This window comes from Bidens hawaiensis, unplaced genomic scaffold (assembly GCF_021521415.1).
Source record: "Bidens hawaiensis isolate Kalapana, Puna unplaced genomic scaffold, B.hawaiensis_p1.1 tig00028978_1, whole genome shotgun sequence".
Taxonomy (NCBI): Eukaryota; Viridiplantae; Streptophyta; class Magnoliopsida; order Asterales; family Asteraceae; genus Bidens; species Bidens hawaiensis.
Genome location: NW_027494755.1, coordinates 228,532 through 253,421, shown reverse-complemented (window position 1 = coordinate 253,421; position 24,890 = coordinate 228,532). Strand labels below are relative to the sequence as shown.

The window sequence follows — 24,890 nt, the reverse complement described above, 5'->3', positions numbered from 1 at the left end:
ACTTATCCGCACATTGACGGGTAAGGATGGCATGCCATCAACATGGGATGCCATCATGACGGCGGCAAAGCGCTTTGCCGAGACGGAAAAGCAACTGGGAAGGGATCTTCCCCAGAGTACACACCTCTACACGCAGAGGACAAGAGAGAACAACGTTAGGACCGCCCGGCAGAACAAAAAGAGGCGGCTAGGTATTTGGCAGTCAAGGGTAAACTTTGACACCTCATCCAGCTCTCGCCCTCTTGTTGGCGGAAGGGACAACACACACCCTTCAAACCGAAAACACCGGTGGACGCCACTCACCAAGAGCGTCACGGAGATATTTGCCACGGAAAAATTGCCATGGCCAAAAGCCCCATTGATCCGGCAGAAACCTAATGCGGATCAAAGCAGATCCTGTGATTTCCACGGGACAAAGGGTCATGGTACTGAAGAGTGCACATCCTTGAAGGATATTGTTGAGACATTTGTCAAGGATGGAAGACTTACACATCTCGTGGCATCAATCAATAAGGGAGGAAGGAATGACAACCGGTACAGAGGTAACGGACGAAAGCCCGTCGACATCAGCATCAACATGGTTCATGGCAAGGTCAGAGGAAGAAAAAGACGAGTGACAGAACCATGCGCGTGGAAGGAAGCTGAGGTGCGCTTCCCGCGAGTGCCAGGAGGCCCCAGCAAAGAAGGCCCCATCGTCATCAGAAGCCAGTTGGGGCATTACATCACTTCCCGCACTCTTGCTGACAACGGCGCTTCGTCGACAGTGATGTACAGGCAGTTCTTTGATAAGCTGGATGATGAAGACAAAGAACGCTTGGAAACGGTCTACGCTTCAATGGAAGGGTTTGACGGCAGTACAGAAACCCCCCTGGGTATCCTATCTTTCCCTGTTACTCTTACCGATGGGAATCATTCACGCACAGAAGACGTGGATTTTGTCGTGATGAAAAAGCCACACCACACGTACGACATCCTATTCGGAAGAGACGGGATGGCAAGATTCAACGCCGTGGTATCTTCAGTCCACGGCATGATGGGATGGCCAACAGATGAGGGTGTAGCGATGATCACTGGCATTCCCCAGGTATGCATCGCATCTGTCTCATCTAAACCCAAACCGAAAATGGCTAAACCAACCATCACCGAACCGGAAAAATGGGCCTTCAATGGCAAATACCCCGACCAGGCCGTTACCATTGGACCAACAATCGTTGATCCCACCCGCACCCTACTCAAACGCTTACTGCAAAAAAACGCTGACATCTTTGCGTGGGCACCAGCTGACATGACTGGTGTACCCCGAAGTACGGCGGAGCATAAGCTCAAGTGTGATCCGGCTGTTACGCCAGTCGTACAAAAGCGCAGAGTAATGGGGCCTGAACAAACTAACGCGTGTAGAACCCAAGTCAAGGAACTCCTTGACGCAGGCATCGTACGCGTTAGTAGATATCAAACATGGGTTGCAAATCCCGTAATGGTACCGAAGAATGACAAACAATGGCGCATGTGCATAGATTTCAAAGATTTGAACAAAGCATGCCCCAAAGATTGTTATCCGTTACCAGAAATTGATCTTAAGGTGGATTCGTTGGCACCATTTCGCCTTAAATGCTTCTTGGATGCGTATAAGGGGTACATCAAATCCACATGGCCGTAGATGACCAGGACAAAACCGCATTTCGGACGCCCGATGGTACATTTTGTTATAAAATGATGCCATTCGGACTTAAGAATGCAGGGTCCACGTACCAACGACTAATGGACAAAGAGTTTCATGCCCAAATCGGGAGAAACTTGGAAGTCTATATGGATGATTTGGTCATCAAAAGCCCCGAGCCAGAAGCGATGTTGAAAGACATTGAAGAAACTTTCAACACGCTCAGAAAGATAAACATGAAGCTCAACCCGAGCAAGTGTTCATTTGGGATGGAAGAAGGGAAGTTCTTGGGAGTCATTGTTACTAAAGATGGCTTCAGAGCGAACCCTGAAAAGGTCGAAGCCATTGTTAAAATGGAATCACCTACCACCATCAAACAGGCTCAGACACTGAATGGACGACTAGTCGCACTTAATCGCTTTTTGGCAAACCATGCGGATAAGTCGTTTCCTTTCGTGTCAACATTGAGGAACTGCTTAAAGAAAACGCACTTCCGCTGGACACCAGAAGCGGAAGCAGCTTTTCAGGAGATTCGGTCACGCCTGATCGAACTCCCAACACTTACAGCACCACAAGCGGGAGAGGAGTTAATCCTATAACTTTCCGCAACAGAAAGAGCAACCGGGGCAGTCCTGCTAATAGAACGAAAAGGCATCCAGATGCCAATCTATTATGTTAGCCGTGTACTAACAGACGTAGAAACCCGTTACTCTACCCTCGAAAAATTGGTCTTAGCACTTATACACGCTTCACGCAGGTTAAGACGATATTTCCAGGGTCACCCAATCACCATTCTCACCAACTTCAAACTCTCAAACGTTCTAGGCAAACCCGAATTATCGGGACGTCTAGCCAAATGGGCAATTGAATTGGGAGAATATGCAATTAAGTACAAGCCAAGACCAGCCATAAAAGGCCAGGTCCTGGCCGATTTTATTGCAGAAGTCCCCGTTTCACGGGAGAAAGAGTGCCAGGAGGAGGCTCAACCCTCCCCAGCACAGGACATCAATGATGTCTGGCGACTCTACACTGATGGAGCAGCCAGTAACGAGGGTTCAGGCGCAGGGTTAAAATTAACCAACCCAGCAGGCCAAGAATATACTTACGCTATTCGGTTGGATTTTCCAAGTACGAATAACGAAGCCGAATATGAAGCATTCTTGGCCGGATTGAGAATTGCGCGTAAGATGGGAGTGAAAAACTTGGAAGCCCACGTGGATTCCATGCTGGTGGCCAACCAAATAAATGGGACGTACACGGCTGTGAACGACACAATGGCCCTGTACCTCGCCCAGGCAAAAACCCTTATGCGTGATTTTAATGATTGTAAAGTCATACACGTCAAACGCAGCGAAAACAAATCTGCGGATGCGTTAAGCAAGCTTGCATCGCTAGCCTTCACCCACTTGGGAAAGGACATCCGCATTGAACTCCTCGAAGCACCATCAGTCCCGCACAAGGAAATTTGTGTCATCCAAACCGGTACAGAAACGTGGATGACACCAATAATAAATTACCTTGCAGCAGGAACACTACCAGAGTCAAAAACACAGGCAAGAAAACTACGCTGTAAAGCACTGAATTATCAACTCGTCAATGACATCCTTTACAGACGTAACTTTCTTGGCCCACTCTTAAGATGCGTGGACAACCAAGATGCTGACTACCTCCTAAGGGAAGTACACGAAGGCATCTGTGGAGTACACGCAGGTCCCCGCGCTGTTGTAGCCAAGCTAAACAACGCGGGATACTTTTGGCCGGGGATGCATACGGATGCACTGGCATACATCAGAAAATGCAGGTCTTGCCAGCTTTACGCACCCAACACGCACCGCCCGAAGAATGAACTGGTTCCAGTCACTTCTTCATGGCCATTTCAGAAGTGGGCCATCGATGTGACAGGCCCATTTCCTACAGCAGCAGGAAATGTTCAGTTCCTAGTGGTAGCCATCGACTACTTCACCAAGTGGATATAAGCAAAACCTTTAGCCCAAACAACCGCGAAACATATCAAAAAATTTATTTGGGAATTTATTATTTGTCGTTTTGGACTTCCACAGAATTTGGTGAGCGATAACGGCACCAACTTTGCTGACAAGAAGCTACAACAGTGGCTAAAAGAACTTCAAATCACCCACACCTTTACCTCAGTGGCACACCCGCAAGGTAATGGTGAGGTGGAAAGAGCAAATAAGAGCATTGTCGAAGGCATCAAGAAGAGACTATCGGAACACAGATCCGGCTGGGTGGACGAGCTTCCGCACGTCCTTTGGGCAAACAGAACGCTGAAGAAGGCCAGTACGGGAGAAACCCCGTTCAGCCTCACTTATGGCACTGAAGCCATGGTCCCGGTCGAAATTGGTCTACCCTCACCAAGGGTCTTGAGTCAGCCAGAAGACAATGATGCGGAAAGACGGTTGGATCTTATGCTAACCGAGGAACGCAGAGACTTAGCCGCAGTGCGTGAAGAGAACTAAAAACGACAAATGCAAAAGTACTACAACACGCGGGTAAAACTCTGCAACTTCAATATAGGAGACTACATACTGCGTAACAACGAGGCTTCAAACCAAGAGCGCCCGGGAAAGCTGGCCCCGGTCTGGGAAGGGCCATACATTATCAAAGAAGTCCTGGGAAAGGGCGCATACCGGCTCGAAAGGCTCGATGGCACTCCCATCCCAAGAACATGGAATGGAGCTCAATTACGCAAATGTTATATGTAGATCAATTCCAAAACTTGTAAAGAAAAGGCCTAGAGCCACTTCTAATGGAAATGATTCTCCTTTCATAATGTGTTTACCTTTATACTTATGAACTTCCCACTGGTGCCGGTATTTACCGCATAAACGGGAAGAAGTAAGTCGTTACGTGTGGAAGGCGGCAAAACCCGCATAAACACAACGTTAAAAATAGGGGAAACCTACACGCAGGTCAGATGTAAGTAAAGTTTAGCCATCCTTGTAAGTGCAAGTGACGGTCTTACCCGCACAATCACGAACAAGGAAGCAAAACTTCAACCTATCATCTACCACGTTCAAAGGTTATCCTAAAAAAAAAAAAAAAAAAAAAAAAAAAAAAAAAAAAAAAAATGATAAGGAAAACCTACACGCAGGTCAGATATGGGTAAAGTTTAGCCATCCTACTAAGTGTAAGTGACGGTCATACCCGCACAATCACGAAAGAGGAAGCAAAACTTCACACCTATTATTTACCACGTTCAAAGGTTAACTTATCCTCAAAGATAAGGTAAACCTACACGCAGGTCAGATGGTAAAGTTTAGCCATCCTACTACGTGCAAGTGACGGTCGTACCCGCACAATCACGGAAGAGGAAGCAAAACTTCACACCTATCTACCACGTTCAAAGGTTAACTTATTCTAAACACTTGGAAAATTGCTAATTTAAACTAAAGTATGTAAGTCATATAACGTTTATAAAGCAAGGAATCCAATGAATCAAGCGGTCTTAGCCGCACAAAGATTTACATTTCATAAATATTCGTTACAAGAATGGCCGGGTAACTACCCGCCTACAAGAAAGTAAATCTATACAAACTAAATCTATCCTAGCAGCGGGAAGGGATCTTCAGGATCAGGCTTCAGGGCCACTTCCACTTGGACCAGCGCCGTCAGTAGAGCGTGGCTGTTCAAGGAAAGCCTTAAGGATAGGCAGCCCATCATCAGCAGCAGCAATTTCATTCACCTTCTCCACCACCGGATGCGGGAAGGCGGCGTATTGATTTACTGCTTGGTCATATATGGCTTCAGTATCTACATTGTACAAAGGGAAGTTGGATGGCGGGACGCCTTTCTCAACAAACCCTAGACCAAGCAGGAAGCCGACCCGTTCCCCATCCTCGTGAGAAGCGTTGAGGGCTGCGCTCATTGCATCGTCGTAAGATGTCTCTGAGAAGACCCGATGCACAACCTACATAAGAAAATATTCAAGTGTCAACACCCTATTTACAAAGAAAAGCGTGAAGACATGAAGATAGACTTACCTGAGACAACGCTTCTCGAAGAAGCCATTCCTTGGCAACCAGAGCTTCTTGAAGGGCGGCTTGAGCTTGGGTGCAGGTGCGTTCGGCTTCGCTTTTGTTAAGGTTGGCAAGTAGAACTTCCTTTGCGGCAGCCTCTTCGACGCCCTTAAGCTTCCGCTCGGTATGGTCAAGCACGCCCCTCTGGTCCAAGATCTCCTGGAGCTTCTTGGCATCTTCCATCGCCAAGGCATCATGAGCACGTTGGAGAGCCTCTAATTTGGCCTTGAGCTCCTCATTCTCCACGCGTAAAGGCTCAGCAACGGCTTCAGCCTTGGTGGCCCTCTCGGTTGCGTTCCTCGCAGTCTCCTTAGCCAGCCAAAGCTGTTCGTTAACAGCTTGGGCAGCCTTGGAGCGGGCCTCGAGTCGCGCTTGAACCTCAACCTCGAGGGCCTTGAAGGCCTTCTCCTTCTCCGCAGCAGCTGCGGACAGCTTTTGGTTCTCCTCCCGAAGAGCCCGCGCTTGAGATACTTCCTTGGCGCGAGCTGCTTTCAACTTGTCGTTTTCACGACAAAGCAGCTCGACGCGCGGCTGCATCCGGGCTTGGAGAACCCGAAGCTCGTTGGTTAGCCTACCCTCCTGGTAGCTAGCCATGGCTTCCCCCAACGCACCATGGGGAGCAGCGTGGCGAGCCCATTCCACGCACTCCACAGGGGTACGAAGGGTTGTTCCTCGGCGTATGTTCCATCGCGGAACATACACTTCATTGGAATCCGACACTGCAGAAAACAAAAAGCAGTTAGGAAAAGATGATAAAAAATATATGTAGAAAAATGGGCCAAAAGAACCCTACGCACCTGTAGGGTCAATTACAGGCCGATAGCCGCCGAACCCATAACCTGAACCCAATGGAAATCCATCCAAGAGGTCAGGCAGATGGGAAGGTGGCGGAGAGATGCGAGAAGCCCCACGCGTACCTGATGGGCCGGCCGTCGTTGCCGGTGGCGGAGGCATAGTAGCGGCCGCCGTGGTCGCCGTCGCGGTCGCCGCCGCAGAATCTGCGGCAATCGTAACCGCCGGCTCGGTGAAAGATGCTGTAAAAATTGCACTTACCACCGGCGGCGACGTCATCTCGGCTGGAACAGTCGGCTCAAAGGAGTGAGCAACTGAACCAGGGGAAGCAGGCGCAGGCGCCTGGGTCGACGCCTCAGGTAGGCTGACCAAGCCTACCGTCATTGGCGGAGAGGTAATACTCGGCCCCTGACCCTGGAATGCGCCAACATCCACGCATGCGTAAAGAAGAAAAGTGTTAAAAGACGGATTAAACTACGAAGATAAAATCTAAGAGAGTTGTACTTACGGGTTTTCTTGAGCTTGAACGTACGGACGGGCGGGGACGAACCCGATGGAGCCGGTCTCTTGATGCCGGTCACCGTCGTCGTCATTGGTTCTCCGGAGGTAACAGTCGTAGCCTCCGGAACAGTGGTCTTCTCACCACCGGGGTTCCCCGCCACCTCTTCACTATCTGACTCAGTGTCAGATAGGAGCACTGGATCGGCTGTGGAGGCCGCCTTCTCCCGCCGGCATTATTTTAGCCCAAGTAATTTATAAGATTTTAATAAATAGTGTAATTCATATATTTTAGCCCAAAGGTATAATGATCATTTAATTAACTTAACAAAAAGATCTAGGCTTAAATTCATTATTTTCGGCTAAAACAATTCAAGCCCATGTGGTAAAAACAAAAAACCGGAAACTGGATCGAACCTAAACTGAGAAATCAAAACAACACCGTTTTTAAAACTTAAAAGCCATGTTTTTGGTTGGTTTGAGCCCAAAACTGACCCAGATCTGTTTAATTTTTTTAGTTAAATTTTAAAGAAATGACAAAAATACCCTTGATACTAAAATGGAAAATCTTTAAAACAGTGGAGCCTGCTATTAAAGAAAAGACAAAAATTGATATAAATGTTCGAATATATTGATTTTGTATGAGGGGTATTTTGGTCAATTACTAAAAGCTGAAAGGCTAACACCCATCCACTTTAAGGATCATTTGTGTTGCAGTTAAGTAAACAATAGTGATCAAACGTGCAATTATTTATACATGGTAATAAATATTAACTGTTTTAACTGATTCTCGCAGACACACGCGATGCTACCAGAGTACTTAATGCAGAAGGCTAATGGTGATGAAACCGGGTCAAAGAAAACTGAAGAAGATGAAATGGCTGCTTTAGAAAGAAAAGTGGCGCCTGCCGCCATTAATAATATTGCCGCCAACGACGCCAACACTGCCAGATTTGTGCATGGCGGTGTACAATTGTCAGAAAAGGAGTCAGGATTGATTCAGAACAGGGAAGAGATTGAGCTACCTGAAGGAAGTGGAAGTGATGAAGAAGATGAAGATGATGGTAAAATTGAAATTAAACAGAAAGATGTGCCCGAAGCTGTGTTTGGAGGGCTGATTAGGAAAAGGGATGAAGAAGAAGCGAAGGAAAAGGAGGGTGAAAACGGAGACGGTGGAAGCCGGCTTGGGGCGCTTGAACGAATTAAGCGTATGCGCCAAGGTTAGTTATATTTTCAGGCTTGAGTTTCATCTAAATTTTTGTATTTTCAAGCGTTTTACTCGAGGATTGTTTGAAGTTGTTGTAGATTTCATGGTATTAAGTCTGAGAATCTTTTTTGTGTTGTTTTTTTATTAGAATTTGGTAAATTTGTGAAAGTTTTAGGAAAATTTTCGTCACTTGAGCTTTTAATATCTCCATGGTTTGGTTTTTGATGAGCAAAATTGGTCTTGTGTACCCAAAGATTTAACTTGCTTAAGTCCCGTTTATTGAATAATTTTTTAAGTTGTATTTGGGTTCTTCATGTATTTAAAGACATCTTGAAATGGGAGTGGCCGCCTATACACATCACTTGTTAATCAAGCTCCACTTGATTTTATGTCATATGGTTGTAGAGAATGTGTCTTTTTCTTTTATTTACGTTCGAATAGGACAACTATGTTACAAGTATACGACCTTGTATTGTATGGTATACAGCCGTGTAGAGGTATGCCGTTTGGTCATGTATGACTGATGCATTAACATGTGGGTAATGGGTGTGCATCTAGCTATTGCGAGATGAAGGGGCATTCTACATGGTGTTTCTATTGTATGCATTTAGGAAATAGTTAAACATAAAATTAACAATGCATAATAATAACTACAAACAAGAAACGCAAGCAAAATGGTACTCATCCCACCACCAACAAAGATTTAGACATGTCACTTACTTTGTAGTAAAGTCTTGAAGTTTAAAAGAATCAATAAAATTAACTAACTTTAACTTTTAGTAATATAGACATCAATTATACAAATATACATGTTTTGGCCATGCGAGCGTGGTCACACTCTGTTCTTCACGCACCATTTGTGTTAAATTTCTTTGTACATGTACATTCATAGTTCTACTTTTTGTAAAAAAGAGTGAATGGGGAATTAGTATAAGATGGTTTGAGTGGTGGAGGTGAATAGGTGATATTGTGTTGCTATAACGAAAGTGAATGGTAAACAGTGATTGGTACGTAACGTGTGCCATTTTTTAGCTTCCAAATAAAATAAGTATATTAAAAACTAGAGTGGATTAAGTAGATTCGTTCATGTGAGTTAGTTATCATGTTAGGGATCGCTACCTATAAAAGTATTTATGGAACAATTTGTACTTTATTTCTTTTGTTTGTTTTTTTGTCCTAGGCCGAATAAGTATCATCCCATATGGATTGATTTATATAAATTATTCCAAAACTTGATATGTTAAATAAAGTTTTTTATTGTTACTATATAGTTATATTTTCAATTTACTAACAATAATGGCGAGGAAGAGACTAGCGAGTATCAAACAATGGAAATAGAACACACATATTGTTCATGATTATAACCACCACCTTGTCTTTGTCGGTAATTGTTTAAATACACCACATGCCTGTTGGCTCCTCTATTCTTACATAGTTACATCAACACTTGATGCTTAATACATATTTGTGCATCTAAGCGTGAATTCAAGAGTTACTGTGCACAAAAATATGGCACGAGCCTAACACAAAACTTACGTGTTCGAGTTTTTAGTCTAAATGAGTTTTGGCCTATTTGCGTCGAACTCATAGAGCAAAAGGGGTTGGGTCTGGTTTGACCTAATGGGTTTGTGGCTTGATGTGTTTAGCCGTCCACTCTTTTATTTTTAATAGACCATTACCGATACAACATTAAAATTCTTTCATTTGTGTTTGCTACGTCACATCACCACTCACTCTCTTTCATTTTTCTCTTTCTTCATTTAATTCCCGGAGTTTTGTTGTGGGTCCAACCGGTTATTGATGTACCATGGAGTAATTTGTGGGGTGTAACACTAGGCGAGACAACGTTCACACCTGTTTAGGTAGCGAGTTTAGACGGTTGCTAACCTTGTTTGAAGAAGTTAGACTTGGGTTGAGAAGAGATTGATTGTGTTGGGACTTGAAAAGGTCGGACACATTCTTGGATACTAAGTTTAAAAGGTAAGATATATGAACTTACTCGATACCAAAGTGTTCTTTTGTGTGGAATAATTGGGTGCCATAAAAGGTTGGCATCTTGGCTTGGAGAGTGGAGATAAAAGTGTCATCCTTCATTGATTGCGTTGGCTCGTAGGATTCTTAACATGGGGTCGATGATGTATCCATCGTATGGTGAATAAGAGGAATTGGTGAAACACTTATTTGTGTAATGTGGTTTGGCCCAAGCCGCTTGGCAAGCAATATCACTTTGGTGTAAGATCCCTTCCGATTACGCTTTTAGCATTCAATAAGTTCTCTAGGTTCAAAAAGAGAAAAGCCAAAATATTCCATGCCATTTGCCTTGTTACATTAAGGTGTTTATTGAAAGAGAGTAACAAGATGGTTTTTTTTTTATCACAAGCCGATGATTCAAATAAACAAATTGGCGGGTGACATTAAATTAACACTTTGGGTTTTTTTGGATCAAGATCTACTCAAAGTCTATCATGGAAGGAGTGACAAGGTTTTAACTTGTAAACACATAATGTAGCGTGTTAGTCTTCGTGTAAGGGTGGTTATACACTTGTACTATTCATGTATGCTTTGTGCCTTGTTTATATATATATAATACAAAATTAGTTGGTCGTAAAAGTTTTTTGACATTCAGATTAATAATAAAATAGAAAACAAACATAAGGAAAATAAATAATAAAAAAATAATATAAGGAATAAATCCAAGTGATAAAATATATTAAAATCGCTAATCATTTACTTAAATTAAATTTTTTATATCAAAACAAAACAAAAAAAAAGAAAGAAAAAGAATAACATAATATATTACGTAGTTGGTATTTGAGCCTAGTTTTTGATCCCTATAATTTGTCTTCAAGAACCTACTTGTACTTTTAGGTGTAACCTCTAAATACCATCATTCATCCACATTCCACGCCCATCCAATGACCATACTTCATCTTTAATCCTCCTCTTCCTTTTCTTTTAGATTTATTTATTGTTGCCAACAACAGACTCCTATGCATTTAGCAAAATAAAACAAACTAAAGTACGTTAAAACACTATATTTATATTACCCGAAAAATAAACAAGCTTTTCTTTAAAGAAAATACTATGTATTAAAAATAAACCAGTTTTTCTTTATATATGTGTGTATCTATACCCATCACATTAAATAAATAAATGGTATTAAATAATAATATACCAATGTATTAAAAATGGGTGGATGTCCTTAAACAAGCAAACAAGAATGACATAAAAGCAAAAGACAAAGTATTTATATTCACAAAACTAATAGCATTATCTTTCAAGAATTGCTTAAAAAGCCACAAAAGGCTCTTGCATTAATACTCATACCAACTCCCAATAAAAGTCCAAATCCCATGAAGCATAATTTGAGCCAAGTTTTAAGTTTCTAGAGTCCCCATCATTTCCCTTCTAATATCCACTCATATACACTACATGTATTTCAATTCTCACCACAAAACTTGTATAATCTCTAATTATGGCTGCTTTAAGCACCCTTGAGCTCATGCTTCATGACCTTCAAAGCCAAGAAAGTCTTGATCACTATGGTGATCATGGAAAGATGCCCATGCTGCCTCAACGACCCGTGTCCAAGGCTCGGATACCGACCAACCGAGCCCGAAGGGCAGTTTTGTCATTTCACATGCAAGAGTTTAGTGGCAAGTCGAAGGAAGTGTTTGTAGATAGCCGGAGCAAGAGAGATGGATTTGAATTCGTTAATGGTGGCATTTCTTTTAGTAAGGTAAAATAAATTTAATCTTTTGTTCTAGGATAATCTTGCCAATGCATTATATTACAATTATTATATTGATGATCAAAGTATGTAAGTTTGTAAATAGTTTTTAAACATTACATGCTTTGATTAACAAAACTTCTTATTTTATAACATTTTAAATATTGTGTTCAAAAAATATAAGTCTAATACAAAGATACAATGTTAATATGATGTATGTATGTTTGATTAATATAATTGATTATATTGTATGAAGAATGTAATGAAAGATGATGGAGATGAAAAAGAAGAGAAGGGCATAATCGGAATCCAAAAATGTTTCCGTGGGTACCAAGCACGCTCTCATTATCACAAGCTTAAAGAAGCGATTATTACACTTCAATCATGTAATAATTCATTCTTAACATTTTCTTCTTTCTTTTTTGTTTTTGTTTTTTTTATGACTTTTGATAATTATTTGTTGCATTTTGCTAATAATTACTTCATGCTTTAAGTGTGCGTTCGTCAATAGAAAACTTTTTTTAATGGAGAAGTGTGGGAATCTCATAATGAAATTGTAAGTACTGTTTTGTTGATTGAATGGGAAAAGTAGGCTGTTACATAATCATTTTGTGTATTAAAGTTAAAACAAAATTTACAAGTAGTTTTGTAGTTTTATATTATGTGGCTAAGTTAGAAGCTCATATATTATGATAGTTGAATAAAATTATATTAAATGGTTAGTAATTAATATTTAGGATTTATAAAACAATATTTTGAGATAAGATACAATTGAAATAACTTAAAAGTTAGTATGTTAATGGGTGAAATAATTAGGAAACCGGAAACAAAATTTTAGGTTCACATAATTGTGAAATGTACGCAATGCAAGTATTTACTTACGTATTATGTATTTAGGTATAGATTAAACATGTACCTAAGTCGTAAGTTTAGTTGTTAGACTATTCTATTCACTACGGGTGTAAGAACAATGTTCATTCGTAAGTGGTTGATTGTTTTAATCTTATGGCACGATGTAAATTGAGGAGTATAGTTAGAGGATGCATGAGTTAACGTGTCCAAAAGATTAGAGTAATCAATTCAACATTCCCTATATTTTTAATTGTTAAATTGAGGATCTACATGTTTAACCAGTTGGATCGTTCTAAACAATTAGACACGTATTATAGATTTAATCTATATTGAATTTTTCTAAAAAATCTAAATAAGTTGCATCTAATATGTACTTGTAGTTATTCGTGGTGAGAAAGCAAGAAAAGAGTTCCAAATTTCAACGAAAACGCGCATACAAACATTCATTAAACAGGAGTTCGTGTGGAAACCATTGAGGAATCAGGAGACAACGATCATCTATTTGCAATCAGGTGAGACCATTAATTGAACCCTTGCGTGCCATCATCCGTCTTTTGGAACGAATACAAGAAGTTCTTAATCTTTGTTTCGTTGTTAGTGGTTCGGGCTTGGTTAAGTCGAAGGCACCTTGGCTACACGGGAATTGCAACCATCAAAAGTACAAAAGAAGCGGATGAATTACATGAAGAGAATTTAGAAACACTGGTACTTGTTTTTTGCATTAGTCGTTCGTTCAAAAATCTATATAGCTTGAATGAACCAAGTTAACTCAATGATTTTTCATTGTTTAGGAACATGTGACGGTGTCAAAATCCTATATTCGCAACCTTGAACGACAAGTTTTAAGGTCCGAGGCTGCCTTGCGACACAAGGAACAGGAAAACTCTAACTTGGAGCTCCAAATCCAACAAATTGATAGGAAATGGGAGTTGCACAATGCTAAGATGCATTCAAAGGAGAAAATATGGCAAGATGAGTTCACTTCTATTCAAGTAAGTTCATCTCATCACATTGCATGTTATCCTTCATCTTCAACATCTTCACATACCTAGGTAAGTTACTTATCTAGTACTGTTTAATAAATGACATTTTTGTTCTAGACAAACTTGGAATCGACTAAAGACATGACGCCGAATGAAATCACTCGTTTTCCGCAAAACCCTTCTCGACGCCAAGACAATTATATGGAAACGAATCTTACAATTAGACAGATACTTGAGCTTCAAGAAAATGATTCGGATTTTCACTTGCACGAAATGTTGAACTCAAGAAGAGTTCATAGACAAGAGCTTCGAAAGTTGAAGTGTCGATTCAAGGCATGGATAAAAGAGTTTAAAGCTCGGTTACACGACACAAAGAAAACACTAGATAGATTTGAAGATGGTAGAACCGCAAGAGTCCATAAAACTTGCTTTCACAGCTAATCAAATGTTATATATATATATATATATATATATATATATATATATATATATATTGGGGATGAAAATTAAAAAAATCACACTCACAACGTATATAGAGAAATACACACAATTGTAATTCTAAGGATTTTCTGAAAGCATCGATAGAGACATTTTGTAAAGGATGTGATAGGTCAAAAATAAAAGGAGTCTTATTGTCGATTATACATCATAAAATTATCTGAGGTTATTAGTGTTTTTAATGGACCGTGCACAGAAACCCTACTTGATTAAGCTTGTGTTATGTATGGACACATTAGGCTATGAAGAGACATCTCGTTGAGCCCGAATTGCCACGTGGTTTAAAATTAATAATAATAATAACAACAACAAAATAAATTATGCTTGTTATGTATACAATTTAGAATTTGAAACGACCAAAAAGTCCTTTTCTTAACGGACCAAAAAGCCCCTTAATACGTTTATAGATGATGTTTAAAGGTGCATCGGATGTTTAAAGTGTATATTAGTTCTTTTATGATGGGAATTTTACGTGCGAATTTGTCATTATTACGTGATTTTTATTTATATAAAAAAATCCTATTGAAAATGGGATTAGTTTAGCAAAGGCCGATTGGTTCAGTATTGATAGCCTTATGATCAGTGGAAAATCTGACTTTTATATAGGTGAGGCAGAGGCTAAAAGTCACGGACCCATAAATAAGTTTTGTGACTTTCCCATACCCCGAAATCTGTATCATATATATCCGTAGAAGGATCAATATTCAATAGAAAGTGACATATCTTCTTCAAGAACCAAGAATAGATTACGTACCTTAACACTTGTAGAATTTCACTTTTTAGGCTTCGGTTTTGGGCCTTTTGGCATGTTATCATGTTTCTTCATTGTTGGCAAAAATGGAGATTTGGGCCTGGAGGCTTGGGCTCCTTTAGATCCGACTCATCCTTGGGCCTGGATGGTTTAGCGAGCCCGAAGGATTCATTGATGAAGTCATGAAGAGGCCTCAAGGCCCGCAAACAGTGACTGTGGTTTGGGTTTCCTAGCCGGTATTGACGTCTGCTTGCTACGACCCACTTTAAATGTGACCGTTTTGGGCTTGGTCGATTTCATGAATCCATCGATTATGGATTCTGAAGTCTGAACGTTCCAGCAATTTCTTTTTCTACGTAAATCACCAAGCTATTCACGAGATACTTATTTGGCAACTTATTGCGAAAGCGATTCTAGAATATTTTTATTACTGAAAATCATGTCGTTGTTGTTGCAGTAGAAACTGTAAGTGTCAAGATTAGCCAAACCACTCTGTCAACCAAATAGTATGTCTCACGTTTCCAAGCTTCCACAAGACTTTTGCATAGATAAGAAATAGTTGATACACCATTTAGCTTGGTATTCTTTGTTATTTCAACATCAAAAATTTCCAATTAATATTATAACTGAATCCTCTCATGTTCGGTAAAATCTTCAAGATAATACTTCTCAACAAGAATAGCTCGTTAAAATTCGTATCCAAATAATTGTGTCGTGAAGCATGGATATGAATAACTTAATAAAATTCAAATTATATGAATTAAGCCCATGAATATGCATACTATTAGACATAATTACCAAGTTAGTCCACAACGTTTTTCTAAAGTAACAAGATTGAATACTAGGTTGTAAAAGTTGCGGGTATGAGATATATAAAATGGAATCTCTTGTTTTGGAATGGACATTTTATTAATTTTCTCAAAGAAAATTGCTGTGTGATTTTGTTCAGAAGGACAACAAATGGTTAGGTAGCAATAACTATAGAATTCACTCTGTGGTTTTGCTGAATTCAGGACCTACGCTGACCGTACACATTCTACCAATGTTGTCGTCATATGTTGTTGTGCTTCTGATAAATTATTTAAGGTGCATGTGACAGAGGAGAGGAGGGACATATATGAGATATCAATACAATTAAATTATTTAAGTTGCTTGTATAGCTGTATTAAGATATTTGTATATGAAGTGCGTTATGTATATTTAGATATATGTAAAGGTCCGACACCCGAAATCATCCTGACAATTAGATCATTATTCCGTCTAAAGAATAAAACGTAACGACTTAGCCTATTCACCAGTGAGTAAAACCATATCTAGGAATATTATGTGGCTCAACCTAGAACAAAATGATTAAGACAAGATCCAAATCCACAACATTCCATAAAAAAAGTCATGAGACTGCCTTTAAATTAATTGAAAATTGGTTATTTGTAACTTATCGACGCCAAAGAACTGTAACTTTGTTTTTAGTAGGATCATGTTTGCCATTTAAATGGAGGTGACGGCGCAGTTTGTTGCCTGCTTATCCACCTCTCTATTGTAATTGAATTAGTTTTCATTTTATTTAATATATGAAAACTTTTAGTTATTTGAACTATAATGTTAGTATGTTCAATAAACCCCACTTAAAGCCCTCACATTTCATCCACTCTATCGTTAGGATATAAAAAAATGTAATAAAAACGTCATTACATCTCATCCATTATCTTTATCTCCAGGCTTTTTAAAATTTAAAAGTCCCACACGTACGGTACACTCCCCCAAAGCCATTCAATTAGACCCTTTTATAGGGAGGCCAAGTGTACAAGTTTTCATTTTTATAATTTCCCATTCATGAATGATAAAATAAAATATGTTGTTGGTGAAAATCGAACTCAATACCTTGTATTTTAAATGTTTATGTATTACCAACCCAACTAGGATGAATTGATGCTAGTATTCTCTTTTCTTAACTTGTATAGATTCTCAACCTTCCATTTTACTTTCTTTTAAAATATAAATACAAATTATTCTTACTAATCCATGTATTTTAGAAAATTATTTATATCTTATGAATTCATAAGATATGTTATTGTGTATATTAATAAATTTATTTTTTTATTTTATTTTCTAATTGTCCATGTATTACACGAGCTCTATCATAATAAATAATAAAACAAAAAGAAAAAAAAATAATAATAAAAGATATAAACATACATATAAGGAAAGATGAACTTGATTAGATTCACCGCGTTCATTAATACATATTATATACTCCAACTAATCTTTCGGTATGTTAAGTAAACTAAGGGATGGAGAAGTATCTTTAACAAGAGCTTCATTCCATTTTATTATATATATATAACTAGGTTAGGAACTTGTGTATTACACGGGTTGAACAATAAAAACGGTATAATTGATAAGTCTTTTTAAATGCGTTATATGATTAAGCTTACATATTACATATAATAATGAAAAATGAAAAGTTCATAAATCACTAAAATTACAAATAAGTTGCAATTTTTATATATACAAATAAATTGCTACAGTTTTACTGAAATGTTAACAAACCATACGTTGCATAGCAACAAAGCATATACAATTTTTTTATTTGAACTAATTGCTAGTTTTCCTAACCATTGATGAGGCCATATGATGCCCAATTATTGCTTCTACTATTACCTGCAATTCACAACAAAAAATAAACAAACTAACCATGATTTAATACCCAACACTTTTCTCATTCATTCAAGTCGATTTGTACATTCATAATCAATCAAATAGATCGAAAGAGAGAGAAAAAAAATGAAAGAAAGACAGGCTAAATTCATTTCAGCTCGATTTCAAAATAATAAGGCTTTTGTATTCAAATGTAACACCCATATTTCTAATCAAAATACTGGACAAAGAGTGTTCCGGTTCCAACCGTTCCACATGAAATTAGTCACTTTGACCTTCTACCCAACCCGCTTATGTTTTTGATCTTGTAAATAAGGTTTTTTGGTCAAAATAACCTAGAATAATCTGCAACTTGGAACAAAATATAAACCAAGAGTCAATATAATTCAGGTTTGTGAGAAGAGTAAATAAGTCATTCGGACAATCAAAATCAATAAAAAGGGTGATACAATAAACATGACTTGATAATATGAATCAAACTTTCTTAGTTATAATTTATGATAAGGCTATATAAGGAATTGATAGGATAATGATAAGGCTAGATAAAGAATATTTTAAATCTTAATTAAATTTTAGTTTTAAATTAATAAATTTAATTAGAAATTATATGTTAATACATGAGAGTGCCACTTGGCAAACTATTAGACCAACTAAGAGGTTTGTGGTTCAATCAATATTTTTATTTATATAATACTAGATATATATAAATAAAAACTTTAAAAACTGGTTACTACCTATATTTTCTTGAGCCATCAGATTGTCTTATATGTAAATAGAGGTTTCTCATACATTTGATCTGAATTCATGGGTATGGGTCTCACCTAGATAGCTCTTAAATGGGTTATAACATCTCATTAAATAAAAATTAATCTCACCGAATATTTGATGTGAAAATCCTATAAAATTGAGATATACTAAAAATTAATATCTGATTTTTTTAAAAGATATTATTATAATTAAAAAACAATTTTATGGTAAAACAATAAACGGGTTTTGGATCTCACCAAACTCATATAGCTTTTAAATCAGGTTATAAATCTTATTTATTTGTGAAACATTTTATCATCAAACCATAAACATAATATTACCTTTCATACAATAAATAATATTAAAATTCAAAAAATATATAAATATTAAAAACAAATAATATAAAACAAACCCCGTAATGCGGGTGATAAAAACTAGTAAATAATATAGATAAGACAAGTTGTGCTTAAAAGAGCAGATATGCGATGGTTGGGATTTGTATACAATACCTCATTCTTTCCAATGAACTACTCAACTTTGGTACATGGAACGAAGCCAAGTTGAATAGGAGAATTTCGGCTTACGGGCCAGGAGTTTGAAGACACCCAAATGAGGACTCTAGCATTTACAAGAGTTTGCTATAGTGACTCGTCTGGTTGCAAAAAACGCATCCACTTATACTTTTTTTACACATCTGAACTCTAAAGGGTAGTTCACCAATGTTTTCCACAACAATAACTAATTATAATTTATTAAAGATAAATGAGAAAATTCAATTATTACAATGGGTTTCTTAAAATGCTTTAACTTTTGAAATGACACGGTTATCTCAAAGAACAGGCTTAAGTTAGAACTCCTTTTTGATGATGTTTATTTTTTGTTTTTGTGGTACTCTAGTGTGTAAACCTCCTCGGATAGAGTGGTTGAAAATACCCTCTTATAGTCCTGTAAATTCTCTGTCTTTTGCCCAACTAGTAGCTTTTTAGTTGGTTCCTTTTAACGCAATACCGCCGTTCCAAAAAAAAAACGAACCACCACTCACTATTTTATAAAACTGATCGGTCAATAGAGGGTATTGAGTAGTGGGAGTCTAGTCCTTTGGGCTCGATATTTGGTTCTTACATAAGCTATACTATGCTATGGCGGGCCGGTTCTCTGTCTGGTGTGTGTGTGTTTAGACTAAATAAAAATCATTCTTATAAACTTAAAACTTTGATAAACTTGTGTAAAGATGTCAAAAAAAATCTATACTAACGCATGCACATCACACCCCGTTAACTCATGTCGACATTCTGTTGGCTCTTTACCCTGCGATTTATGAAAATATCAACCCCCTTGCCGCAATTAATTAAAGATTATTACCCCAATCATGTGGTTCTTAATAGGCCATTCCAATAGGATCACATTTATTTCAGTTGTTACAATCGAACAAATACATGACCAGGCCACTCGGGCTAATGAACATACCGCTCCAAGTTGTTATACTAGTTCTCCAGTTTATGAGTACGCATCTCTAGCTAACGAATACACCACTCTCTTATGAGTGCACAACTTTTTTGTTCTAGCTAACAAGCAACCAAAAAATCATCTAAATCCCGAGTAGGTTTGAACACGAGAGTGTCCGGCTCTAACACGAGAGAACGTAGTTCGACCGCTAGAGGAACACCGACTTCCTCTTTATGAAGACCCTGACGATGTAGATTATGTGCCGGGAATGCAAGATCCATTTAATTTGGATGATGATATTGTCGAAATGGAAGTTCAAGAAAACAAAGTTGAAGTTAAAGAAACAATGTCCTTAACCATTACTAGTCACTCACGGGTGGAGGCGATCAAAATGTTCATGATGGGAGCCTATCAAATGACTTTGTTCAACATATATTGGTGTCTAAGTGATAAAATTTATATATTTTTTAATATATATTTTGTAATTTAATATATATATTTTTAACTTTATAGGAACGTTAACGTGAAAGCGGGTGTGTTGATCTTGATGTGATGAAGAAGGTGTTAAGTGATTATAACGAAACAAAACATGCGAATGGTTTTAATCACGTTGACGCGTGGATGATTGTAAGAGCACATGCTAAATGGTTCTTGGTCTCATTAATGGGGGAAGAGACAAGTAGCAATTCCGAGAAAAGAAGAAGGTTGTCAAAACCGGGAGCTACTACTCAAGTCTGGGTATGTCAGACCTCAATGAAAACCTCACATTAACAAGTCCACTCCAAAAAGACAAAATGCCCACTTCATCAATGTTAACCAAAATGGAAATAGTCAAGACACTTAAGGAATACATGACACTTAACGAATATTTATTTTGAAGTTTTTATGGAATGGTATTTTTTTTCCTATTCTTTTTATTATACATGTTTAACTTTAATTTAAAGAAGAGAAAAAAGATTTGTGAGTAGGTGAAAGGAGTGTCACGTATTTAAGTGGTTTTGGGATAGTAGATTATGTAAATAATATGACAATGTGAGATTGTTGGAGATTGTGATACCTGAGAGGACCATTCTCACCCTTAAGGTATTTAGTATATGATATATGTGGGTTGAAGATACGTTTGTGGAGTTCTCTGCACATGGAAACTTTTTTTTCCTTGAACGACTAAATTTTTATATAATGTGGGGTTTGAACCACTAACCTCCTATTTAACACCCTAACCATCTTACCACCCCATCAAGGTGGGAATGGGCAATGTCACACGAAAACTATTAGTAACTATAAAAATAACTTTGTTAGAACAAATTGATAATAAATTAGTTCAACTATATTAATTTAAAATACCAAATTGCATTTTTGAATAATTATATATGTACTTTTTTCTTTTTTATATTGAACAACAAGTTTATTTTCACTAAAATTCCAATAACCTTAAACTTGTAAGGATTTGAACTCACCACCTACATTTTAAATGAATAAATAGCTTACCACTAAAATTATATGTTTATCATATGTAATACACCACATGAGGGCAAATTAAGACGCATCTTTTAAGTAATTTACAAGCAATGAAACACATAGTATAAGTTTAAATAAGGAAAAAAAAGGTCATTACAACATCAAAACTCATATGTTTTTAACCTTTTTTAAAATAATTACAACTTTTCCACCTCAAGTATAATCAACTTTCTGTAAATTTAATGTATAGTTATAATTATTACCCTTAATCTTTTACTAATGTTTAATAATATTTTAACTTTTAACCCAACTTCCCTCATGATTTTTAAACGTTAATAACTTTTTCGTACGTTAATATTTTTTTTAAATATAATTGTACCATAAAAACGAGCATATTTTTTCTTTAATTTGAGTATGATATTGTTATAGTTTTTTTTACCGTGAACCGAACTTTTAGTAACAACTTTTGTCATCGTAAACCGAAACCGAACCATTGAAAATTGAAAACGGCTGGCCAATAGCTAAAGAAAAAAAGCAACCGTGAAATCATACCTATGACTGATTTCAACAGTTTTACAGCTTCCAACCAAACAATGAACACCCATAAACTTGTTACGTGATTACCAAGTTTTTATTTCCTGCTGCATCGCGCGTGTACACGTATGGTATATACTAAAAGACAAACATGTCTACAATCACTAAAATATACTATAGTTATATGATGTCACTTGATAGTTGGTAGCCTTTAATATTTTTTTACTAAACTCTCTATCAATTTAACACTTAAATTTGTTATTAAATATTTTTAGCCCTCAACTTTAATAAAGTTAACACTTTTATTTTAGATGTTTAGCCCATTTATTTTACTAAAGTTTTCAACTTCCTTTATTTTCATTTTTCACTTTACCATACACGTTATTGTTTTTGTTTTTGTTATGTGTTTTGACGTTAATTTTTGTAACTTCATTTTTAAACCAACTGACTTTCACACATACAACGGTTACACTTGAATTTTTTTCCATGTGGTTCTACAATTTCTCTTTCAGCTAGTATACTGTACTAATAATCAAATTCTTGTCGCAATGCACATGATTAAAATCCTAGTATTCTACCAAATTGATGTTTTCTTAATCTAAATAGAGGGACCACATCCTCTATTCCAAAAAAAACAACTATTTTATAAAATATATAAAATAAAAAAATTCCAACCCTCTTTTGGTATAAAAAACAACTCAAAAGAGCCACATTATCATCTCTACCTACAACAATAATTGGTCTAAGATTATATAAAAAGCCACACGTGGGATTTTTGCCATTTCAACCGGGTGCACCACCCATTCTCCGGCCATGTCGCCACCATTCCAAGTCAACATTATTGAACAATGCACCGTCTCTCCACCACCGGATTCCACCACTCCTCCGTCCATCAAACTCCCCTTAACTTTCTTAGACATCCCTTGGCTTCTCTACCCACCACACCAAACCCTACTCTTCTTCCCTAAACCACCATCACCACCCTCCTTAAACACTCACTCTCCACCACTTCCACCCTCTCGCTGGTAACCTCGCCTCTCCACCGCCTCCGGCTGAACCTTATATTATTTACACCAAAGGTGACTCCATTTCACTCACCATTGCTGACATTGGCGGATCCAGCATACAAACGGGTGGTTCCCCGGAACCACCCGAGTTTCGAAATAATAGTGTACGGATATATAGAAGACGCGTAGGAACCACCTTATAAATTAAGAGGGAACCACCTAAAAAAAATTCCTGGATCCGCCACTGATTGCTGAGTCTAACACCACCATTAGCCACCTCTTAAGTGACCACCCAAAACCCATTAATAATCTTCACTCTCTTCTACCTCACCTCCCATTAATATCCATGTCACGTCTCATTCCTCTTCTCTCTATCCAAATTACCATTTTCTCCTATTTCGGGTACTCCATTGGACTCACAACACAACACGTGACAGCCGATGAACGAACGCTAGATAAGTTTATTAAACATTGGGCTTGTGTTTGTGTATCTTTGTCGAAAAAACAAGATTCTTTTGATGCATTTTCCACCAGGACTACCCTCTCGTTTGACCGGAGGGTAATCCCAAACCCTAATTCTCTCAAAACTAGTTTTTTAAAACACTGGTGGGACCGATCAGTAATATCGGTCCCACCAGTCCCACAAAAACATTATTACGTGGATAACGTCGTGCAATCGACGTTTCGTGTGACACCCTCACACATCAACAAGATTAAACAACATATTCTTGAACAATGCAAGATGATAAATGAAGATCCACCGGTTCATTTGTCACCCTACGTGAGTGCATGTGCTTACATTTGGATATGTTTGCTTAAAGTACAAAATGTTCAAGATTCGAAAGACGGTCCGGTTTATTTAGGGTTTAATGCGGGTGGGATTACTAGATTAGGGTGTAAGGTGACATTCCATTGAGTTATTTTGGGAATTGCATAGCTTTTGGGAGATGCATGGTGATGAAGAGTGTGTTATTGGGTGATTATGCCATTGCTTTTGCTGCGAAATCGTTGGGGAAGGAGATTAAGAGGCTTGATGGGGATGTGTTAGGTGGTGCTGATAGGTGGATTAGTGATTGGGAAGAATTGGATATTAGGGTTCTTGGATCACCAAAAGTTGATTCTTTTGGGTGGGGCAAAGTTCAAAAGGTTGAAAAGATATCAAGTGATAATAATAATAATAATAATAATAATAATAATAATAATAATAATAATTGTATGAATAATAAAAATGGTAGGGTTATACATGTGGTGTCTTTAAGTGGAAGTAGGGATATGAAAGGTGGAATGGAGATAGGGGTTGTACTTTCCAAGGAGAAAATGAGTGTATTTAGTTCTGTCTTTAATGGAGGTTTAATGGAACTTGCATGAATTGAAGAAGATGAAGAAGATGCATGACGAATGAGGACAGTACAGGAAAGATGTTGATTCAGATTGTATGTCACGAGTGGCAAGTAATTGATGCACATAGTACAAGTAATTGATCCACATAGTACAAGTGAGTGATGAATTTTAACATGTTGAACAAAATTGTACTTTTGTAGGAAATGCTTGTTTTTTTTTTATTTAAAAACTTTTTTTTTCCATGTATAATCCTTGTAATTCCTTGTTCTTCTTGTAAGAATTTGAAAGCATTACCAAAACCACATGGTGAGGTTTTTTAAATATCGTAATGCCCTTGTAACCTTGTTCTTCTTAGTTAATTTAAGTTTTGATTTACGAGAATAGTTATTTGTTAATTTAATGGTTGATATATCTAGTTATGCACACCTGTTTATTAAAGAAAACACAAGACAAGACAAGTCTAGCCTGCTCGACTCTGTATTTTCAGTCTACTAAGAAGTTGAGTTCGTATTTCACACGTCTTTTACTCGAGGAGTTGAGGATCGATCGACTCTTATGTTTTTCTTTTTCAGATTTGATTAAATTTAGGTTTTAGGTTTTGTTTAAAGTAAGCATTAAATAACATTAACAATCTCATATTTTAGTACGTAATTTATAATATATCTAAAAGGAATGCACTCATCTGTCGTGCAAA

The 24,890-nt window shown here is 37.7% G+C and overlaps 1 protein-coding gene and 1 pseudogene across 1 annotated transcript; both read left to right on the top strand.

Moving 5' to 3' along the window:
- Window positions 1-11,349: 11,349 nt before the first annotated feature.
- LOC143577952 (myosin-2-like) lies at window positions 11,350-14,209 on the top strand. The gene is made up of 6 exons (XM_077061660.1): window positions 11,350-11,930; window positions 12,178-12,307; window positions 13,154-13,285; window positions 13,372-13,478; window positions 13,565-13,765; window positions 13,874-14,209. Exons 1-6 carry the CDS (start codon window positions 11,667-11,669, stop codon window positions 14,195-14,197), a joined length of 1,158 nt encoding a protein of 385 aa, XP_076917775.1. The 5' UTR covers window positions 11,350-11,666; the 3' UTR covers window positions 14,198-14,209.
- Window positions 14,210-22,661: 8,452 nt separating this feature from the next.
- On the top strand, window positions 22,662-24,233 carry LOC143577951 (coumaroyl-CoA:anthocyanidin 3-O-glucoside-6''-O-coumaroyltransferase 2-like; annotated as a pseudogene).
- The last annotated feature ends 657 nt before the right edge of the window (window positions 24,234-24,890 follow it).